Source organism: Punica granatum, chromosome 6 (assembly GCF_007655135.1).
Source record: "Punica granatum isolate Tunisia-2019 chromosome 6, ASM765513v2, whole genome shotgun sequence".
Lineage (NCBI taxonomy): Eukaryota > Viridiplantae > Streptophyta > Magnoliopsida > Myrtales > Lythraceae > Punica > Punica granatum.
This window is the reverse complement of record NC_045132.1, coordinates 17,133,383-17,151,583: the sequence shown is the minus strand read 5'-3', so window position 1 is coordinate 17,151,583 and position 18,201 is coordinate 17,133,383. Positions and strand designations below refer to the sequence as shown.

The window sequence follows — 18,201 nt, the reverse complement described above, 5'->3', positions numbered from 1 at the left end:
TAAACCTTAAATTAAAAATAACGACAAGCTTAGATTAAAAATACCAACTTGTTCCTCTCCGCTCTTCATGCCACCAGGACCCAATATATATATATATATATATATATATATATCTGTGTGTGTGTGTACTATTAACAGTTGAAGATAATGAGATGTCAAAGGACGCGCTTTTGTTAGAACTTCTCCCCCATGAATTTTGACTTTCAAACGCAATGCTCCAATAGAAATCAACGCCAGATAGATCGGTACAGTGCAATGCAAGTACAAATCAATCAACCATCATATTTATTTTCATGAAAACCGATTTTGACTTAATATCAAGAAAAAAATACATCAAATTTGACTCTCATTAAAAAAACTTTCCACGCTCTTTTATATTCCATTTCCCGATACACTTCCAATTAAGCCAAGGGCTTGAGTTATAACAAATATAAAAAATATATATTTCTTCTAATAAATATATATATATATATATATTTCCTTTCACTATCTTTTTAAATGAAAAAAATTCTATATATGGACCAGTTCCGCCAAAGAAAATTCTATCTATATAGACCAACCTCATCATCATAAACCTAATCCACCTCTATTGCAAGCAGCTCATACTCGTTTTGGACCCAGTATGGCTTCTTTTAAGCTCCTGCCTCTACTCTTGCTCTGTCTTTCTTCCCCATTCCTAGTTGTCCCAACATCCTCGGCCGATGTATCGCCCTCAACAAGCCTTGTGTCTGCCGGGAGCATGTGCCAGTCGGCCCCAGACCCAAAATACTGCAGATCCGTGCTGCCTACATACAACAGCAGCGCTGACGGATACTTCTACGGTCGATACGTGGTCCGCAAGTCCCTCTCCCAATCCCGGAGGTTCCTTAACCTCATCGACAAGTACCTTGCCAAGAGGTCATCCCTCACAACCACTGTAGTCAGGGCCCTAGAGGACTGCCGCTTCCTCGCCGCCCTCAACATGGACTTCTTGTCCACGTCCTTCCAAACCGTGAACTCCACCTCGAAGATCCTGCCGGTCCTGACCGCCGATGACATTTGGACACTCCTCAGTGCAATCCTTACGAATGAACAGACGTGTCTCGATGGCCTAGAGGACACAGCATCGGCCTGGAGCGTGACGAAAGGCATAGCGGCCCCGCTGGCCAACGACACGAAGCTATACAGCGTGTCCCTCGCGTTCTTCAACAAAGTGTGGGTTCCAAAAAAGAAGAGAGCAGCCCCCTCGTCCGTGTGGATGACATCTGCATCAATGCGGAAGCGCTTCGCCTTAAGCCATGGGCAACTGTCATTCACCATGTCGCAGAAGACCCGTGCAGTTTACGAATCAGCCAGGGCGAAGCGTCGGCTACTGCAGACAGGAAACGATGTGAACCCTGTCCTAGTGAGCGACATCGTGGTGGTGGACAAGAATGGGACCGGAAATTTCACTACTATCAATGACGCAATCTCAGCTGCCCCGAACAACAGTGACAGCAGTGCTGGGTATTTTCTGATATACGTGATGGGGGGTCGTTATGAGGAGTACATATCGATTGCGAAGAATAAGCGGTACCTGATGATGATCGGTGACGGGATCAACCAGACCATCATCACCGGGAGCCGCAGCGTTGTGGACGGGTGGACCACGTTCAACTCTGCTACATTTGGTGAGTAGTTGATGCATTTATTATTAATCACTCAAAAAAATGCATTTATAATTAAAATAAATTCCATGCTTTGAAAATTGTTCCGAAACTCAATTTCAAAAACTCAAACGGTGGTTAATTTATCATTTGTACATATTTATCCAATTCTAGAAAGTAGATCTTCTAAAACGTTTAGATTACAAACGAGAACATAGGCTCAGAAGGGAATAGATAGGAAATGTTAAATATATAGATCGGGGAGTTTCACTAGTGAAAATCAAGATAGTCATTGTATCAAACTTTCTTCCTCGATCTGTTTGACCTCTTTATTATATATATATATTTATTTATTTATTACTCTGCATTCTGTATTCATACGCATATTTTTAAGATTTCAATGTCAAGGATCCAATCTCATTACTTGCGGATTGACTCCCATATGTTATGTGCAGCTGTGGTTGCACCAAATTTTGTGGCGGTCAATATAACTTTTCAGAACACGGCTGGGGCAGTCAAGCACCAGGCAGTTGCAGTGCGTAACGGGGCCGACTTGTCCACGTTCTATAGTTGCAGCTTCGAGGGCTATCAAGACACTCTATACACCCACTCGCTTAGGCAATTCTATAGGGAATGCGACATCTATGGAACAGTAGACTTTATATTTGGCAATGCAGCAGTTGTTTTCCAAGATTGCAACTTGTACCCCAGGCTCCCGATGAGAGGGCAGTTCAATGCCATCACTGCCCAAGGGCGAACAGACCCGAACCAGAACACCGGGACATCCATCCATAATTGCAAGATCAAGCCGGCCGATGACTTAGCCTCGAGCAACACAACTGTGCAGACATACCTTGGGAGGCCATGGAAGGAGTACTCGAGGACCGTGTACATGCAGTCCTACATGGATGGTTTCATAAACCCAGTGGGATGGCGGGAATGGAATGATACCTTCGCCCTGAGCACGTTGTACTACGCAGAGTACAATAACACTGGGCCAGGGTCGAACACAACTAATCGAGTGACATGGCCCGGGTGCCACTTGATCAATAATGCCACCAATGTGGCTAATTTCACAGTATCAACCTTCTTGGTCGGGGATAGCTGGTTGCCGCAGACTGGGGTCCCGTACAACGGAGGACTGTTGTGAGAGCATTTGCAAAGGCAAACATTAGGCTCTTAAAGAGAAGATATTTAAAAATCAAGGTCGAGATATAATTTTAGCTATTCTTTCTGGTCGGAGGGATTGAAGCCGTTCTGTTCTTTAATTCTTGTTATTTCTTTTGCCTTCACATGTAGCATGCAATTTCTTTGGAAGCAATCTGATTTTATTTTATATATAACTGAAGGAAAACCATTTCCAATTGCTCCATGGAGAGAATGAATTGATGACGAAAAGGAATTTTATTTCCACTTAGAATAAAGTGGTGGCCAAAAAAGAAAGACTTAGAATAAAGTGACGTACGCACGCATCATATCTTTAAGGATCACAAAATACAATAACAATGCTTCCACATCTAATGATTTGAAGAAATGGAATCTATACAATTTGATTGGGTAACGCCTTCTCTCAAACCACTCACGGAAATCCACTAAATGATCGAGTTTGATCCTGATATGGTTCAGAAAATTGGGTTACCCGATTTCGTCTTGAAGGAATGGGCACCTACCACTGGAGGATTATATCTCCTTGAAGTCCACGCTTGGATAATCTGCAAAAGGAAATATAGGGGGAATTTTGATTTTCCTGTCCGATACTTAAATGAGTAATCGATGTAGAATGAATGAATGAATTAATTGTCCAAAAAGTTACATACCTATAAGATATTTATAAACGTTTCCTAACCATTGACAGATATCTGAAAAGATGTTCAAAATTGAAATTGAATAATTATTGCGCTTGTCATCAATAGACTTTTTGACCTCCCTTTATTGGGCTCAATTTTTTGGGGCCTCTATATCAAGACCCATCACTTGTCCCCTAGTGTCTTTTCCTACAAGGTGGGAGAAGGCGCGTTGATTATAGACATGTTAGTCATGTGTCACTTGCATTTTGGCGATTGTCTCATGTAATTGATTAATGTCGCTAATTCAAATTCCTCTTGATGCTAAGCATTCTTGTGGATGTTTTGTAGGGCATCAAAATTTCCCCCTTCAGTGTAATAAGCGTGGAAACTTGTTGACCCACTCTATCAATTTGAGTGTTTGTAGGGATCTAGGCTTGAAGGACACGGCAATGCCCCCCTTGCAATGATGGTTCCCTGGCTCTACAAAGATTTATGCGACCTTATTACCTGTAGTTGTCTTAGAAGGTAGAAGGCCTATGACTTCACTTATATCGCTCTCAACTTTACTTCACTGTTCATGTGTTATTTCATTTGAATTCTATTTGCCGTGTTATTCTTCTAAGTCTCTTCGTGCCTCAATGTATCACATTTGGTGCTGCATGCTTGTCGATATATTTATTGCCACTGATTTCGAGCTTTTCTGAAATGAAACAGTATTGAGTTTTCCTCAAAGTTGCTTTAGTACCTCAAAGCCACTTTCGCACCAGGCTTTCCCTAAAGCTGCGTTGATCTCTCGAAGCTGTTTTGGTTATATCGCTTTTTCAAAGCTGTTGCTTCAATTTCTCAAAACTGTTTTGACCACTTCGATTTCTCGAAACTGCTTTAACTACTTTAATTTCTCGAAGCTGCTTCGACCTTCAATTTCTCAAAGCTACTTTGACTAGGGGTGTGCATAAATACCGAATATATTCGAAACCGTTCGGAACATACCCGTCAGGTAGGATCCGGATATTAAAATAAGATGCCGGTGAAAATCGATTCTGATTTCGGTTGCTGCATATATGGTACCCGGAACCGGAATCGAAATTGATACCCGGACCTTAATAATAATTTCTCCCATTATATATATATAGTTCTTATATTTAAAAAACATAGTTGTTAATTTTTAAAAAAATCGAAATCTACATCGACATTCTGTTTTGCATGATTACTGATTATGAATGAAACATTTTCGGTTTTATTTAGCGAGACAAACAAAATTTATAGGTTCCCATAGAGTACCAGAAACCTATGGTATAATATAGTTTATGGGTAGGTTTTGGTTCCATGACTCATCAAGGAAGGATATGAACCCAAAATCTCGGAACATGTTCATTACAAGATAGGATCCGAGTATCATGAAAAAAAGGGTACCCAGACCCGCACACCCCGAACTTTGACCACTTCGATTTCTCAAAGCTGCTTTTAACTACTTTAATTTCTCGAAGTTGCTTTGACCACTTCGATTTCTCTAAACTGCTTTGACCACTTTGATTTCTCGAATCCACTTAAACTACTTTAATTTCGCGAAACTGCTTTGACACTTTGATTTCTCGAAACTGCTTTGACTACTTCAATTTCTCGAAGCTACTTTGACATGTATTTCGTGTACTTATATATATTTCTAGTTGATACACCTTGTCGCAAACTTAGGCCTAGGTCGTGAGTTCACCACGATGTGGGGTGCACCGCAGGACTTCCTCATCAAACTTGTTCCGATCACCCCTATGTCTGGGTTCCACTCATTTAGCCCGTAAATGCACTGTGTCCACGTTCCACTTTTTGTCCCAGCGCATATATAAGTCACCTCCTACTAATACGGGGCTTTTTCACTAACCATGTTTTTAGGTTAGAAATGTCGTTGTGGCAATATACTATTTAAGGAGGATGATTATTATGATGTTACCTAAATGGTGTACTCGCAGCGCCCGGTAAACATTATCAATTTACAGGATTTACTGTGAACTTTCGTAGGCTTCAACAGCCTCATTGCTTCGACAGCTTGTAGGCTTCAACATCCTTATGGCTTTGAGCTATAAGACTCCCTTCTTGTCAATGGCCATTGAACTACCACCACTACAGGCAACACGTACTGGCGCAAATTCATCGAGCTCAACTTTTCCTTCAAGACGACGAGACATAAGCCACACATAATATGATAGAAGCATGCAATATTCATATATGTTTAGTGGAACGATTTTTAAATCTCCACTGGAAGAACGAACGGAAGATGCAATTTTTCAATAGCATGACAAACGAGTAACCATGGGAATCTCCCCTCCCGCTGCCCGATCAGGCACTTGACATTGGGGGAGGAGGGGGTGTGTTTCAAAGCGACCTTTCATTATGCTCGTAATTTCCAGGGCTGTGGCGAGGTTCGTGCCTCAAATGCCCACAATGATTCACGCGACGTTGCTTCACCCGCCAAAGTGAAGCACTGGGAGCTCTCCACTGATGAAAGCAATTGGACGTTGATGCATGATTTTTCATGAGGGGTTCACCCCCTACATGGGTTGGGCTTATCTCGTACCTGCTGCGATCATCTTCTCCGATGCATGCTGTTCAACACCCTAGACATTGGCCAGAAAAAGTTGAAGCAGCCGAATTGATCTTAAATCCCTCGCCGGAAGTTATCAATTCAACTTAACCCAATCGATGGAAGTTATCGCGGCGGTTCCTGATAATCGGAGATGGAGTACGCTGATTTCTCGCTCCCCAAGGTTGCTCGATTAGGCACTTGGCATCGAACTTCATCGACGCCGCAGGTAGAGACAGCTTCTGTCACTGCCTCCACTTGACAAAATCTTCCTAAAAGAAGTCTCGAACATGCCGTTGGGCTCGTGGCCACGGAGTTTACTGTGCGGGAACTTTTTACCTTGCCTAAAATGTGCATATAAAAATATACTTTTGAGTCATGAAAAAACAGAAAATAGAATGTGTCTTAACTGGTTATATATAAAGGAGCCCCTAGCTAGATAAAAATTAAAGTCTAATCGATAAAACTCGAACAAGAACCTCTTAATTATATGTCGAAAGTAAGCGTCACTTCACATCATTACTAATCTCATTTCTCCTAGTTATCCTTTTCTCTTTCGGTGAGAGATCTTGATGTAATTCTCCACTTATTTAATGAATTTTCAACGAATTTCGAATCCACAAAATTTAATGCCCCATATCAAGCACAATTTTTGAAATTTTCCATGTGCATGCATGTTCTGGGTTGGGGGTGATTGGGGATGAATATTACTCTTTTAAATCCTACTATGCCTTTCATCCATAGAGACAACAAAGTACGGACTAAACCCTAATTGAGTGGCTCACCGCATCTCCCTTGAAATTAGCGGTCCTTTACCTTTCCCAAAATTATCATTCCCCAATAAAAGCAATTCCATGAAACAGACACTACATTCTTGTGATTCCAGAAGGATTCATCCTTTGTTCTTAAACAGACCAAGAACCAAACTTAGCCCCCTTCCCTATATATTTGCTTGACCAATTATCGACTTGTATACTTAACCCATATCAAAATTTTCAAATCAAGAGGGAATCCGGGAAAAAGGTCATCGTCATCAAATCGAAAATGAGGTCCGCCAGTGTCCTTACCGTAGCTCTCTGCCTTCTCCTGGGCATCCTCGCTGGCCCGGCTGTGGCACAAGCACCAGCCCCATCCACCTCCACTGGCAGTGCTGCCGGGACGGGCCTCGTGGCAGAGGTCTGTGGGCAATGCAAGAACAAAGACCTATGTCTCTCGAGCCTGAACGCGGACCCCAACTCAAAGGGTGCCGACCTGAGTGCTCTGACCCTGATTGCCATCCGTGTGGCCATCGCTAACGCCACCGACACGGTGTCCTACATCCAGAAGGAGCTGAGCGACACGAGCCTCGAGCCTGGGGTCCAGCAGGCTTTGAGCGACTGTGCCGAGAACTATGACGATGCGGTGCAGCAGCTCGACGACTCGATTGCAGCCCTCACCATTAGGAACTACGCGGACCTCCGCAAGTGGGTGCAGACTGCAGCGGCGGATGCGGACACGTGCAGTGCGGGAGCCCGCGCAGCCGGCTCAGACAATTTGGGGCTCTCCAATCGGAGCAAGACGTTCCGGCAGCTGTGTAACAACGCCATCACCATCATCGGCATCCTTGAGAAGAACAAGCAGTGATTGACGATTGATCAGTCGGATCATACGTGCCAATAATTCATTGTTCTCTTTCGTCTCCTTGCCTTGTTGACATCGATGTTTGTCGATGAATAATATCTTACCACATGTCTACACTTAATTGGGAATTGATGGTACGCTAGATCCTGAGGGGATCGATCATCGGGGACGACAATGTGTTAAATATTGACGCAATTAACAGCTTGAAAGCTCTCATTTTGCCCGGTCCATTAATTTTAAGCTGACTATTACTCGACTATATGTATCGGTTATTTCAATGACTTAATTATCTTTGATTCGATCCCATGGAAAGGGAAATGATTATATAGGATTTCTGCCGTGGGATGTCCCTACATCATAGCTTCAATTGATGCAGCGAGTGCGAACTGACCGAATCAGTGTGGCGTGTTCGGGTTGCCCTGTCAGCCCATCCGGCCCGGATGGTCGGTTTACCAGTCTGGCCTTGCTCTAGGCCGGCCTGAATCTAAGCTGGGCTGGCATGGGCGTATCACTTGTGAATCTAACTTAACATTTTTGTGCCACCAAATGGATTAATTATTTTTTCTCCTAAGGGAAATTCCTTGGTTTCCCCCCCTCGAAAAAGGAAATTCTATTAGATAGAGGAATTGAGAAAGAGATCTTTACTTGGTGACAGTGTCACAATTATCCATACATGTATGATTACAACTTACATGAGGAACTCTTCAATGGTCTTACCTCTAGGAGAAGATATCAATAAAATTACAACAAATGAGCAAATGAGTTCAAAATTTCAGTATGGAAAATGACTATTGAAGGGTTTCTCGTAACAGTTATAATAATACTGAATGCACGTAAAAACAATTTCAATTAATGTACAAAGATGGTCATACTGCTTGTCCTAAACAAGATGTGATCTTTTCCATATTAATCTTCTATTTTAGTCATATAATAACCATCATACGAGATATTTATAATGAATAAAAAAATTTGACATGAAAATTATAAATTTAGGACTACGTGGTTGAAATCAAGTTCGGAACGTTTTCAGAAAATCATATTCCATCACCTAACATGAGAAAATACCAAATAAATCTCAATAAATCGTTATGTGAGTGCCAATCATGCTATCACTTGCCATAAATATTATTAATTTTAGTGATTTTCTTGATTTTTTTTCTAACCATATATTAGGAGAGTGATTTGATTTTCCGATCCTAACATTAGTGTTTCTTGCCCGCTATGAAATCCTTCCTCTTCCCGTCAATGGAAACCGTCAACGGTAACGTCCTCGGCCGCCGCTCCGCTTCCTTTTACCCTTGCCTGAAGTCAAACCTCGGCTCCTTTACTCTTTTATTGCCGGCGAGTCCCCGCAGGCCAATTGACTGTTCTACCCCTCACCCGATCCCCCGAAACAAAACTCACCGAACCAACCGCTGTAGTCATTTTAGTCAAACCGCAACTCAAACCCCCCGGATTTCCCTTCCCTCTGTCTAAATACCCAGAAAATTGCTCCCTCCGTCTCCTTTCCATAACCGTTACCCCGAAGCCTGTCGCCGGCGATGAACTCCGCCGCCAAGATCCGCCGTAAGGTGGCGCCCGCGTCCTTGGCCGATGGCGGAGACTCCGCGGACAAGCAGGAGCAACTCCTCCTGTCCTCGGCGATATGCAACAACGAGGACCTCGGCCCTTTCATCCGCAAGGCCTTCGCCACGGGGAAGCCCGACTCGCTTCTCCACCACCTCCGCCACTTCGCCCGGTCCAAGGAGTCCGAGATCGAGGAGGTCTGCAAGGCTCACTACCAGGACTTCATCCTCGCCGTCGACGACCTCCGATCTCTGCTCTCCGACGTCGATTCACTCAAATCCTCCCTCCACCGTTCCAACTCCACCGTCCAGTCCGTCGCCGTCCCTCTCCTGAACTCCCTCGACTCTTTCCTCGAGGCTAGGAACACCTTCGTCAACATCAACCTCGCGCTCCACTCCGTCCACTCCTGCATCAAGCTGCTTGAGCTCTGCTCGAGAGCAAATCTACATCTCTCCAGCAACAACTTCTATATGGCTCTCAAGTGCATGGACGCCATTGAAGGTGAGTACGTCGATAAAATTCCGTCCGTTACTCTGAAGAAGATGCTCGAGAGGAAGATTCCCGAGATTCGATCTTACATCGAGAGGAAAGTGAGCAAGGAGTTTGGGGATTGGCTCGTGGAGATCCGCGTCGTGAGCAGAAACTTGGGTCAAGTGGCTATTGGACAGGCGTCCGCTGCGAGACAGAGAGAGGAGGAACTGAGGATTAAGCAGAGGCAAGCTGAGGAACAGAGCCGGCTCAGCTTGAGGGACTGTGTCTACGCCCTGCAAGAGGAAGACGACGAAGACGTGCTCTGCGGCGCGATTGAAGCCGGTGGAAACTCGGAGAACGGAGTCCTAGGGTTCGATTTGACTCCGCTTTACAAAGCTTATCACATCCACCAGACTTTGGGCCTGGAGGATCGGTTCAAGCAGTACTATTTCGAGAACAGGAAGCTCCAACTGACTTCCGATTTTCAGGTATCCTCCATGACGCCTTTTCTCGAATCTCACCAGACTTTCTTCGCGCAAATTGCCGGATTCTTCATTGTGGAGGATCGAATTATGCGGACTAGTGGCGGGTTGATCTCAAAACTTGAAGTCGAGAATCTCTGGGAGACTGCTGTTAGTAAAATGTGCTCTGTCTTAGAGGATCAGTTCTCTAGGATGCAGACTGCTAGTCACCTATTGCTCATTAAGGACTATGTCAGCCTGTTAGGAGTGACTCTTCGAAGGTACGGGTACCTGGTTGATGCATTGCTCGATGTCTTGAGTAAACACAGGGATAAGTACCACGAGCTGTTGTTGTCGGATTGCCGAAAACAGATAGCAGAAGCCCTAGCTGCTGATAAGTTTGAGCAGATGCTGATGAAGAAAGAGTACGAGTACTCCATGAATGTTCTTTCTTTCCAGCTCCAAACCTCAGATATTGTCCCTGCATTCCCCTATGTCGCACCATTTTCATCAACTGTACCGGACTGTTGCCGCATTGTGCGTTCTTTTATTGAGGATTCTGTGAGTTTTATGTCATATGGTGGACAGCTGGATTTCTATGATGTTGTAAAGAAGTATTTGGACCGGCTTCTGAGCGAGGTTTTGGACGGTGCCTTGTTGAAGATCATCAGTTCATCTATTCATGGAGTTTCTCAAGCTATGCAGGTTGCTGCTAACATGGCTGTTTTGGAGCGAGCATGTGATTTCTTCTTCCGTCATGCTGGCCAGCTCTCTGGGCTTCCTCCAAGAATGGTGGAGAGAAGCAGGAGGCAGTTCCCTCTGACAAAGGCTCGGGATGCAGCAGAGGATATGCTATCTGGATTGCTCAAGACGAAGGTTGACGGTTTTATGATATTGATCGAGAATGTTAACTGGATGGCTGATGAGCCTCCACAAAGTGGAAATGAATATGTGAACGAGGTTATTATTTATTTGGAGACCCTCGTTTCTACTGCTCAGCAGATATTGCCTGCTCAAGTTCTCAAGAGAGTTTTACAGGATGTTCTCTCTCACATCTCAGAGAAGATTGTCGGTGCTTTATATGGTGACACAGTGAAGAGGTTTAACGTTAATGCCATAACGGGTCTCGATGTCGATGTAAGACTGTTGGAATCTTTCGCAGATAATCAAGGTTCCCTGTTCTCAGACGAGGAAGCTAGTCAAATGAAAACAGCACTTGCTGAGGCAAGGCAGATGGTCAACTTGCTCTTGAGCAATCACCCGGAGAATTTCTTAAATCCTGTAATCAGGGAGAGGAGCTACAACACCCTTGACTACAGGAAAGTAGTAACAATCTCGGAGAAGTTGAGGGATACCTCAGATAGGTTATTTTCAACCTTTGGGACGAGGGGATCGAGGCAGAATCCCAAAAAGAAATCTCTGGACACCCTGATAAAGAGGCTCAGGGAGGCGAATTAATTCATACTGAGAGCTGTAGGTGTGATGGTTCTTTTTTACTTCTGTTGGTTGCTTGTATAATTCTTTTGCAGTTGCAGTTTTGCTGTTATCTCATAGGCAGGAAGATCTGATTGATGTTCTCTTTGCATTCCATCAACACTTGCATAAGTTCATTTTGTATGTATTACTTTTTATACCTTGCATCAGTTGTATCATTCTTTTAACCCCATATTATTGATAAGTTTTGTTGTCCATGCGTCCCAATTAAGACTTCTGATTCAATGTTTTGGTTGATAAATTATTTCGTAGAATTGACAGGCCTACAAAATCGTGCAGTGTCACTGATTCTCTTCGTGATTATGTACAGCTATCCTGTTTCGACGTGGCATGTGTGTGTAAGCTCGGCCTTGTGGTTGTTGGATTTTCTCTTGTTGTTAGTTGACCTTCTCAATCTTGATTGTATCCTATGATCTGGTTTGCTTCATGATTGTCAAGAGCAGAACCGTCTTTGGCAGTGTTTTTGTTGTCAACTATTTCTAATGTTCTGTTCATCTGGGGAGCCTTTATGATTAGCTTGTGCTTAATTCTTTTCTGGTTCCAACTTTGAATACTAAGATGGGAGCAGTTGAAGATGAGATGTCAATGGAATCATGTGACAGTGCATGACAAGAAAAAAGTTGCTTCTTTCCTATGTTTATGCAATTTTTAATAAGTGAAAACAATTTTTAATAAGTGATGATAGAAGTAGGTATGGATTTACAGAAGAATGCAGAACGAAAAAAATTCGAGCAGGTTAGACAGGAGGAGCCTTGAAGATCAAATTGCTTGTTGCACGGCAAATCAAAGCAGTTATCTTCGGTTTACTGTAAAGGTACGAACATAGTTATCCTTGATGGCAATATTTATGTGCTCATTTTGCGGGACACGAATGTCTTTGCTTTCTTTACCTCAACAAAAGAAGTGGTGTCTGTTGGGTCCGACGATATTTGTTTGCTCTTCATCGAATCTTCTTCTGCCTGTGATCCTCCTTTGATGGGTTTCTATCCCCCCCAGCGCTGTGTCTGGACTGCATCCTTTCTGGCAGGCTATCTAGCTTCCATTTTGACCTTCGATGGGTTTCTCTGTATGTGGCCCTCACAAAACCTAATGGAGTGTCTATGCCATAGCCCCGATTCTGTAATCATCAGAACAGTCTTTTTCCGCTCAAGTGAATGCTCACATCGGTCAATCGACTGATTCAGTTCTTTGATAAGCTAAATAATCAGTTAAGACTTATCCATCACATATGAAATCATACAGCAATTCCACCTGTTGTGGGGCCAAATTTTTAGAATTTGCTCTCCAATAATGACATCTTCCCATCAATTTGTCAACCTACCTTCTCCTCGCTATATATATCTCATCCTCACCGTTTTCACAAGTCCAGACCAAACAGTCAACCCTTCGTGTAATTTCTTTATATACAGACCCGAAGATGTACAACGTGTTTGGTCTCAGACCAGCAAGAAAGCACCGCAACAATGTCTCTGGATACACAATTCCTCTGCACAATCCTCATCTTCTTCCTCACCTCGTCAACCTCGTTGGCCTCCCGCAGCAATGGCAATAACCTCACTGCCTATGAAGTTCTCGAGGAGTATGACTTCCCGGTGGGTCTCCTCCCCAAGGGCGTCCTGAGCTACGAGCTGAACAAATCCACGGGCGAGTTCTCGGTGTACCTGAACGGGAGCTGCACTTACTCCATCGACTCTTATGAACTCAAGTACAAGTCGAAGATCACTGGCGTGATCTCCACGGATAAGCTTAAGAGCCTCAGTGGGATCAAAGTCAAGGTCCTCTTCCTGTGGCTCAGCATAGTTGAGGTGGTCAAAGACGATGACGAGCTCGAGTTCTCGGTCGGGATCGCTTCTGCTGATTTCCCTGTCAGCAACTTTGATGAGAGCCCGACTTGTGGGTGTGGGTTTGACTGCGAGACTCTTAGGAGGAAGAAGAACAAGATCAAGACCTCTATGCCCAAGATGTTATCTGCTTATTAGTTGTAATGTTTTCTCCAACTTATTTGTATGCGGTCTCATATAATATGTATGTGATGTAAGGAGACCACGACTTGAAATATATATTTTTGTATTATAAGCAAGGAAATCATAAATGTAAGAAAGGACATATATATTTATGAATTTTCTTTTCGGAATTACCTTATATATAGGTACATGGATATATACAAATCTAAAATTTACATAATTAAACTGATAAAAATATATTATTAATATATAACTACTTTTATATTATATGAAAGAATATAAAATTTTCTTACTGTATAAATAATGACATGGCATCGCGATAAATCTTCATTTTATATTTTTGATTATGTGGCAGCGTAAGAACTCAGTTCTGACTTTCTTTTCATATAGATATAGATTTCTTGTGATTTAAGAGTACATTTTTTTTTCGGTATTTGTTCACCTTGATATTCGAAAACTCGATAAGCCTCTACTAGTTTAGTTGGAGGTAAGTCGACATATTAAGGAATAAAACTCTCATAATGTGATTTTTTTTTCCATTCACAAAATTCGAACCTACCAAACCAAAAAAGAAAAATCCGAACCGCACCTGATATCTATCTGACTATCTATCTATGTTATATAAGTAAAATTCTAGTGCATTGTGGACACTTGTCAAACAATTAAATTTTTGCTTATTTTATTATTATTAATCATTTTTCATATTTTATGTTGTAGTAATACTCTTATATAGGTCCATGGCAAGCACATCATGACACAGGTCATCCTTTCTTTTTTCTTCAATTTGCCCTTCTCTGTTTGATTACAAAGAAGATTCTAAACCTAATACTACGTAAAATAGAAAGAAATCAAAAGTCACATTAGCGGGAATCAAATTCATAATTTTTTTTAATTCCAGACAGAAAGTGTATGCAAATTAATTTTAATATTGTTTATAAGAATTTCAATATTACATCTTTTAGGAACCTACACAATTAACTAAAACATGTCTGACTTGTTTGGTTTCAAAGTGTGATTTTCAAATCACATTTTAACTTAATTCTATCCACAAAAAAACAAAATAACTCATACAAAGTCAAAAGGTGGGCCCCATTTATACCACTCTTTTTTTCATAACAAAACAAAATAATTCATACAAAGTCAAATGGTGGGCGCCATACATAACCATTTATACAACTCTTTTTCAAAATCAAACTATGATTTTAAAATCCTACTTTGAAACCAAACGTAGCAATCATATCCTGTTGAAGTTTTTATAGTCATCTATGTATAAATTTCTAATATCATATCAGAAAACACAATATCGTTAGAAAAAGGAATTATTATAAAGATGAGTGTAAATTGATCATGAAAGAAAAGGCAACTAAAATGTCAACCTAGATCAATACAATCAACACAATTAAATTAAGTTGTATAATTCAACACAATTTTAAAATACAATGCATACATCATTTTAGTTCTTTTAAATTTATGCATTGTTTACATTTGATATTGGTTAATACTTAATACTTCAAATATATTATGTGAAAATACAAATGTTTTTGGCCACCCAATAAGGCGCGAGATTACCTTATTATAATATACGGATATCATATTATCATAAATGGAATAGATTATTAATTATTAATTCAAAAAACAAAATTATAATTACCAACATTTTTTTTTATGGCCGCAACTATAATTTTGTTATTTTTTTATAGTCATCTATTTTTATCATTCATAATAGCTTTTAACATATGATTTAAACCCGTCAACTATATCCTACTTTTATTCTTTTAATAAAAATTTTAGTTACTTCAATATTTGAATTACATCTACTAACTCATATTTATTATATATAATTAAATAATATAAACAAAAATAAGTGTATCATAAAAATTATTTTTCCATTCTCGTGGCGAAGAGCAAGCCTTGCGTTGTACTACTGAAAGGTGTAAACAATTTTGGAAGAGCATTACATCTAACATCTGCATATATAATTTCATAAGCCAATCGTTCTAATAATCTCAAGCAGCATTTAGCATATGTATGTTCCCGTGCATTCTCGATCGGTTCCTTGCTCTAGTTCTCAAACCAAAACAGATCGTCAAGACCATCAAAACTGGCCTGGTGTGCAATGTCCTGCGTGAAAAAAAAAAGGAATTAGTATCCTACCGTTGTAATTTAATTTATCTAACTAGTGGAAGTCAATCCAATAATTGAATTAACTTTGTCACTCATCAAAAAAACTGAATTAACTGATTTGTGTGTACGCGTAGGGATTATAAGTTAACATCTATTTCAGTAACTGAATGAGAAATTTGGACAACAAGCTCGGAGACGAGTGACTGACCTCATTGAGACTTCTAGCGGCTGGGACGAACTGACAATGATCAAACGCCGGAGAGAAATTATTTGACTGGTTGATCGAGTGTGGACCTGAAATCAGTGGCTGGTTTTGGTTTGCAAAGACAGAGGGAGGCCCAAAATGCAGGTTCCCGGAGCAGCTGATCCGATAACATGGTGGGGGCTCAAGTTCCGGAAATCAGGCAATTGATTAATCTGGTTAAGTGGTGAAGTGAGCTGCTGGGTCGTCATTGGTCCTATGGGAAGTGCCCCTACTTGTTTGCCGATAGAGAAGTAGTTGTTGGGTTGTCGTACTGCTTGACTAATTGCGAAATTCTGAGAATGGAGATAACGAGTATGAGCAGGATAAGGTGCAACTGGAGCTGGAGGATACGACTGGATCGGCAGCGATGAGTACTGGCACGGGCCTGAGTAATTCATTTGGCCAAGGGGTCCGTTCTGTGGCTCTGAGCATTGCCCTTGCTTCTTCTTGTTCATCCGATGTTTCTACAAGACGAAGTCCAATCGTATTAATTGGTAAGCTTTCCCAATTAGGATGACTAAATACTAAATTGACGTGCATATTTAGAATAAGATCTTAATTAGCATGATTTACGTGCAAAATACCTGAAGGTGGCTGGAGACATTCTGTCTCGGGAGACCGGTAACGCCCATCTGTCGCATCTCAGCTGGAATATCCGTCGGAACAACTTCCTCTTCTGATTCATCACTTCCGATTCGTCCACCTGGATCTGAATATTTGATCATCATGTTAAAGAACTAATTAAACAAGTATATATCTTATCCTTGAAATGCTCTCTCCGAATACGGACGGCGTGGAAGCGGCCTTGCCTTCCATCACGGCGGAGGAGGCCGATCAGCTTGATCGTAGCACCAAAAGGGCAAAAAAGGTGCTGGATCGCTGTGGGACACGAAGTAATGCCCGCGCAGGGGAGCCGAGCCAAGGACGATCGGGGGTGGCAGATGACCCAAAGGTGGGCTATGCGGCGGCGCTGTTGGGGAGCCAGACTGGAGAGGGCAGTGGCATATTTCTGGGGGGTCAGGAATCTGAGGAGAAGGCCAATTCGATGGTTGATTCTACGAACCCCTTACGATCGAGGATCCTACGCATTGATGAGGAACTCTCTTGCCTGCGATCTCGATTCGGAGGCTGTATCATCATCAAGGTGTTGGGTAGGAATATTGGATACACTATGCTAAAGAGGGGGCTTGACCAGCTGTGGAGTCCCATTGGCCATTTTGACCTTGTGGATCTACCAAATAATTTCTATGCGGCTAGGTTTTTGTCTGTGGATGCCAAGGAGTGGGTGATGTTAAGGGGACGGTGGATCATATAAGGGCATTATTTGACTTTTCGGGAGTGGAACCATGATTTTAATCCCCGGGTATCGAGAATTGCCAAGGCCGCGGTGTGGGTATGAATTCCGGACTTGCCAATGGACTATCACACTGACTTGTTGTTGCGTCGTATTGGCTATGCGTTGAGTCGTACGATGAAAATTGACAAGCATACTTAGGGCCTCATTCGAGGGAACTACGCTCGCCTCTGCGTTAAGGTAGATTTCGGGTAGCCGCTGGTGCCAGCAATCGATGTCAATGGCAGGAAATATCAGGTGGAGTACGAGGGGCTAGACCTCATTTGTTTCCATTGTGGCCGATACGAACACGAGAAGGAGACATGTTTATCGATGGAAGCCATGGACCAGGTGATTGGGGAGGGCGATGACCAGGAAGTAGAGATGACATCCCCAATGACAAAACAAAATGAGAGTGCTAAAGTAAGATCTAAGGAAGGCGAGATTGCCATTTGGTCGGCGGAGGATGGTCAGGGGGTGGTGGCTCTGGCTGATGATATGAAATTTGGGCCATGGATGCACGTCCAGGGAAAGAATCGCAAATCACGGCAACAGGCGGGAAGATCGGGACCTATTGGGGGAAAGGAGACGCATAGTCAAGCGGGAGGATCCGGATAGGGATCTCGTTTTGCTGCTTTGGTGAAGGAGAATATTCCCTCAGATTCTCCTGACGTTTCAGCAACTGCTGCATTAATGGTACTACCCGGAGAAACAATGAATATTTCAAACAATGGACCTGATAGTGTTGTGGCCCAGAAGGAAAAAGGGAAGGGGATGAGGGCTGCAGCGGGCCGACCGAAGGTGTTGCCAAGGAAGAGTGTGGATCAGGGCCTAACACTTGCTAACCCGGTTCAGAAACCAGATGTTTCAGCATTTACTGGTCCAAGCATTTTTCGAAGGAGTGGATATGGCAGAACGATCCCACTTGCCGTAGCCC

At 42.4% G+C, this 18,201-nt stretch overlaps 4 protein-coding genes across 4 annotated transcripts; all 4 read left to right on the top strand.

The window, feature by feature from the left end:
* The first annotated feature begins 550 nt into the window (after positions 1-550).
* LOC116210059 (probable pectinesterase/pectinesterase inhibitor 7) lies at positions 551-2,997 on the top strand. The gene is made up of 2 exons (XM_031543861.1): positions 551-1,649; positions 2,081-2,997. Exons 1-2 carry the CDS (start codon positions 623-625, stop codon positions 2,773-2,775), a joined length of 1,722 nt encoding a protein of 573 aa, XP_031399721.1. The 5' UTR covers positions 551-622; the 3' UTR covers positions 2,776-2,997.
* Positions 2,998-6,803: 3,806 nt separating this feature from the next.
* LOC116210270 (pectinesterase inhibitor) lies at positions 6,804-7,835 on the top strand. The gene has a single exon (XM_031544120.1). It carries the CDS (start codon positions 7,032-7,034, stop codon positions 7,608-7,610), a length of 579 nt encoding a protein of 192 aa, XP_031399980.1. The 5' UTR covers positions 6,804-7,031; the 3' UTR covers positions 7,611-7,835.
* Positions 7,836-8,927: 1,092 nt separating this feature from the next.
* On the top strand, positions 8,928-11,794 carry LOC116210871 (exocyst complex component SEC15B). The gene has a single exon (XM_031544983.1). The coding sequence runs from the start codon at positions 9,149-9,151 to the stop codon at positions 11,561-11,563; it is 2,415 nt and encodes an 804-aa protein (XP_031400843.1). The 5' UTR covers positions 8,928-9,148; the 3' UTR covers positions 11,564-11,794.
* A 1,214-nt stretch (positions 11,795-13,008) lies between these two features.
* On the top strand, positions 13,009-13,741 carry LOC116210872 (uncharacterized protein At5g01610-like). The gene has a single exon (XM_031544984.1). It carries the CDS (start codon positions 13,063-13,065, stop codon positions 13,576-13,578), a length of 516 nt encoding a protein of 171 aa, XP_031400844.1. The 5' UTR covers positions 13,009-13,062; the 3' UTR covers positions 13,579-13,741.
* The last annotated feature ends 4,460 nt before the right edge of the window (positions 13,742-18,201 follow it).

Coding starts and splice junctions, on each gene's coding strand:
- LOC116210872 (XM_031544984.1), top strand. CDS start 13,063: ATGTCTCTGGATACACAATTCCTCTGCACAATCCTCATCTTCTTCCTC.
- LOC116210270 (XM_031544120.1), top strand. CDS start 7,032: ATGAGGTCCGCCAGTGTCCTTACCGTAGCTCTCTGCCTTCTCCTGGGC.
- LOC116210871 (XM_031544983.1), top strand. CDS start 9,149: ATGAACTCCGCCGCCAAGATCCGCCGTAAGGTGGCGCCCGCGTCCTTG.
- LOC116210059 (XM_031543861.1), top strand. CDS start 623: ATGGCTTCTTTTAAGCTCCTGCCTCTACTCTTGCTCTGTCTTTCTTCC. Junction 1,650..2,080: donor GTTCAACTCTGCTACATTTG/GTGAGTAGTTGA, acceptor TGTTATGTGCAG/CTGTGGTTGCACCAAATTTT.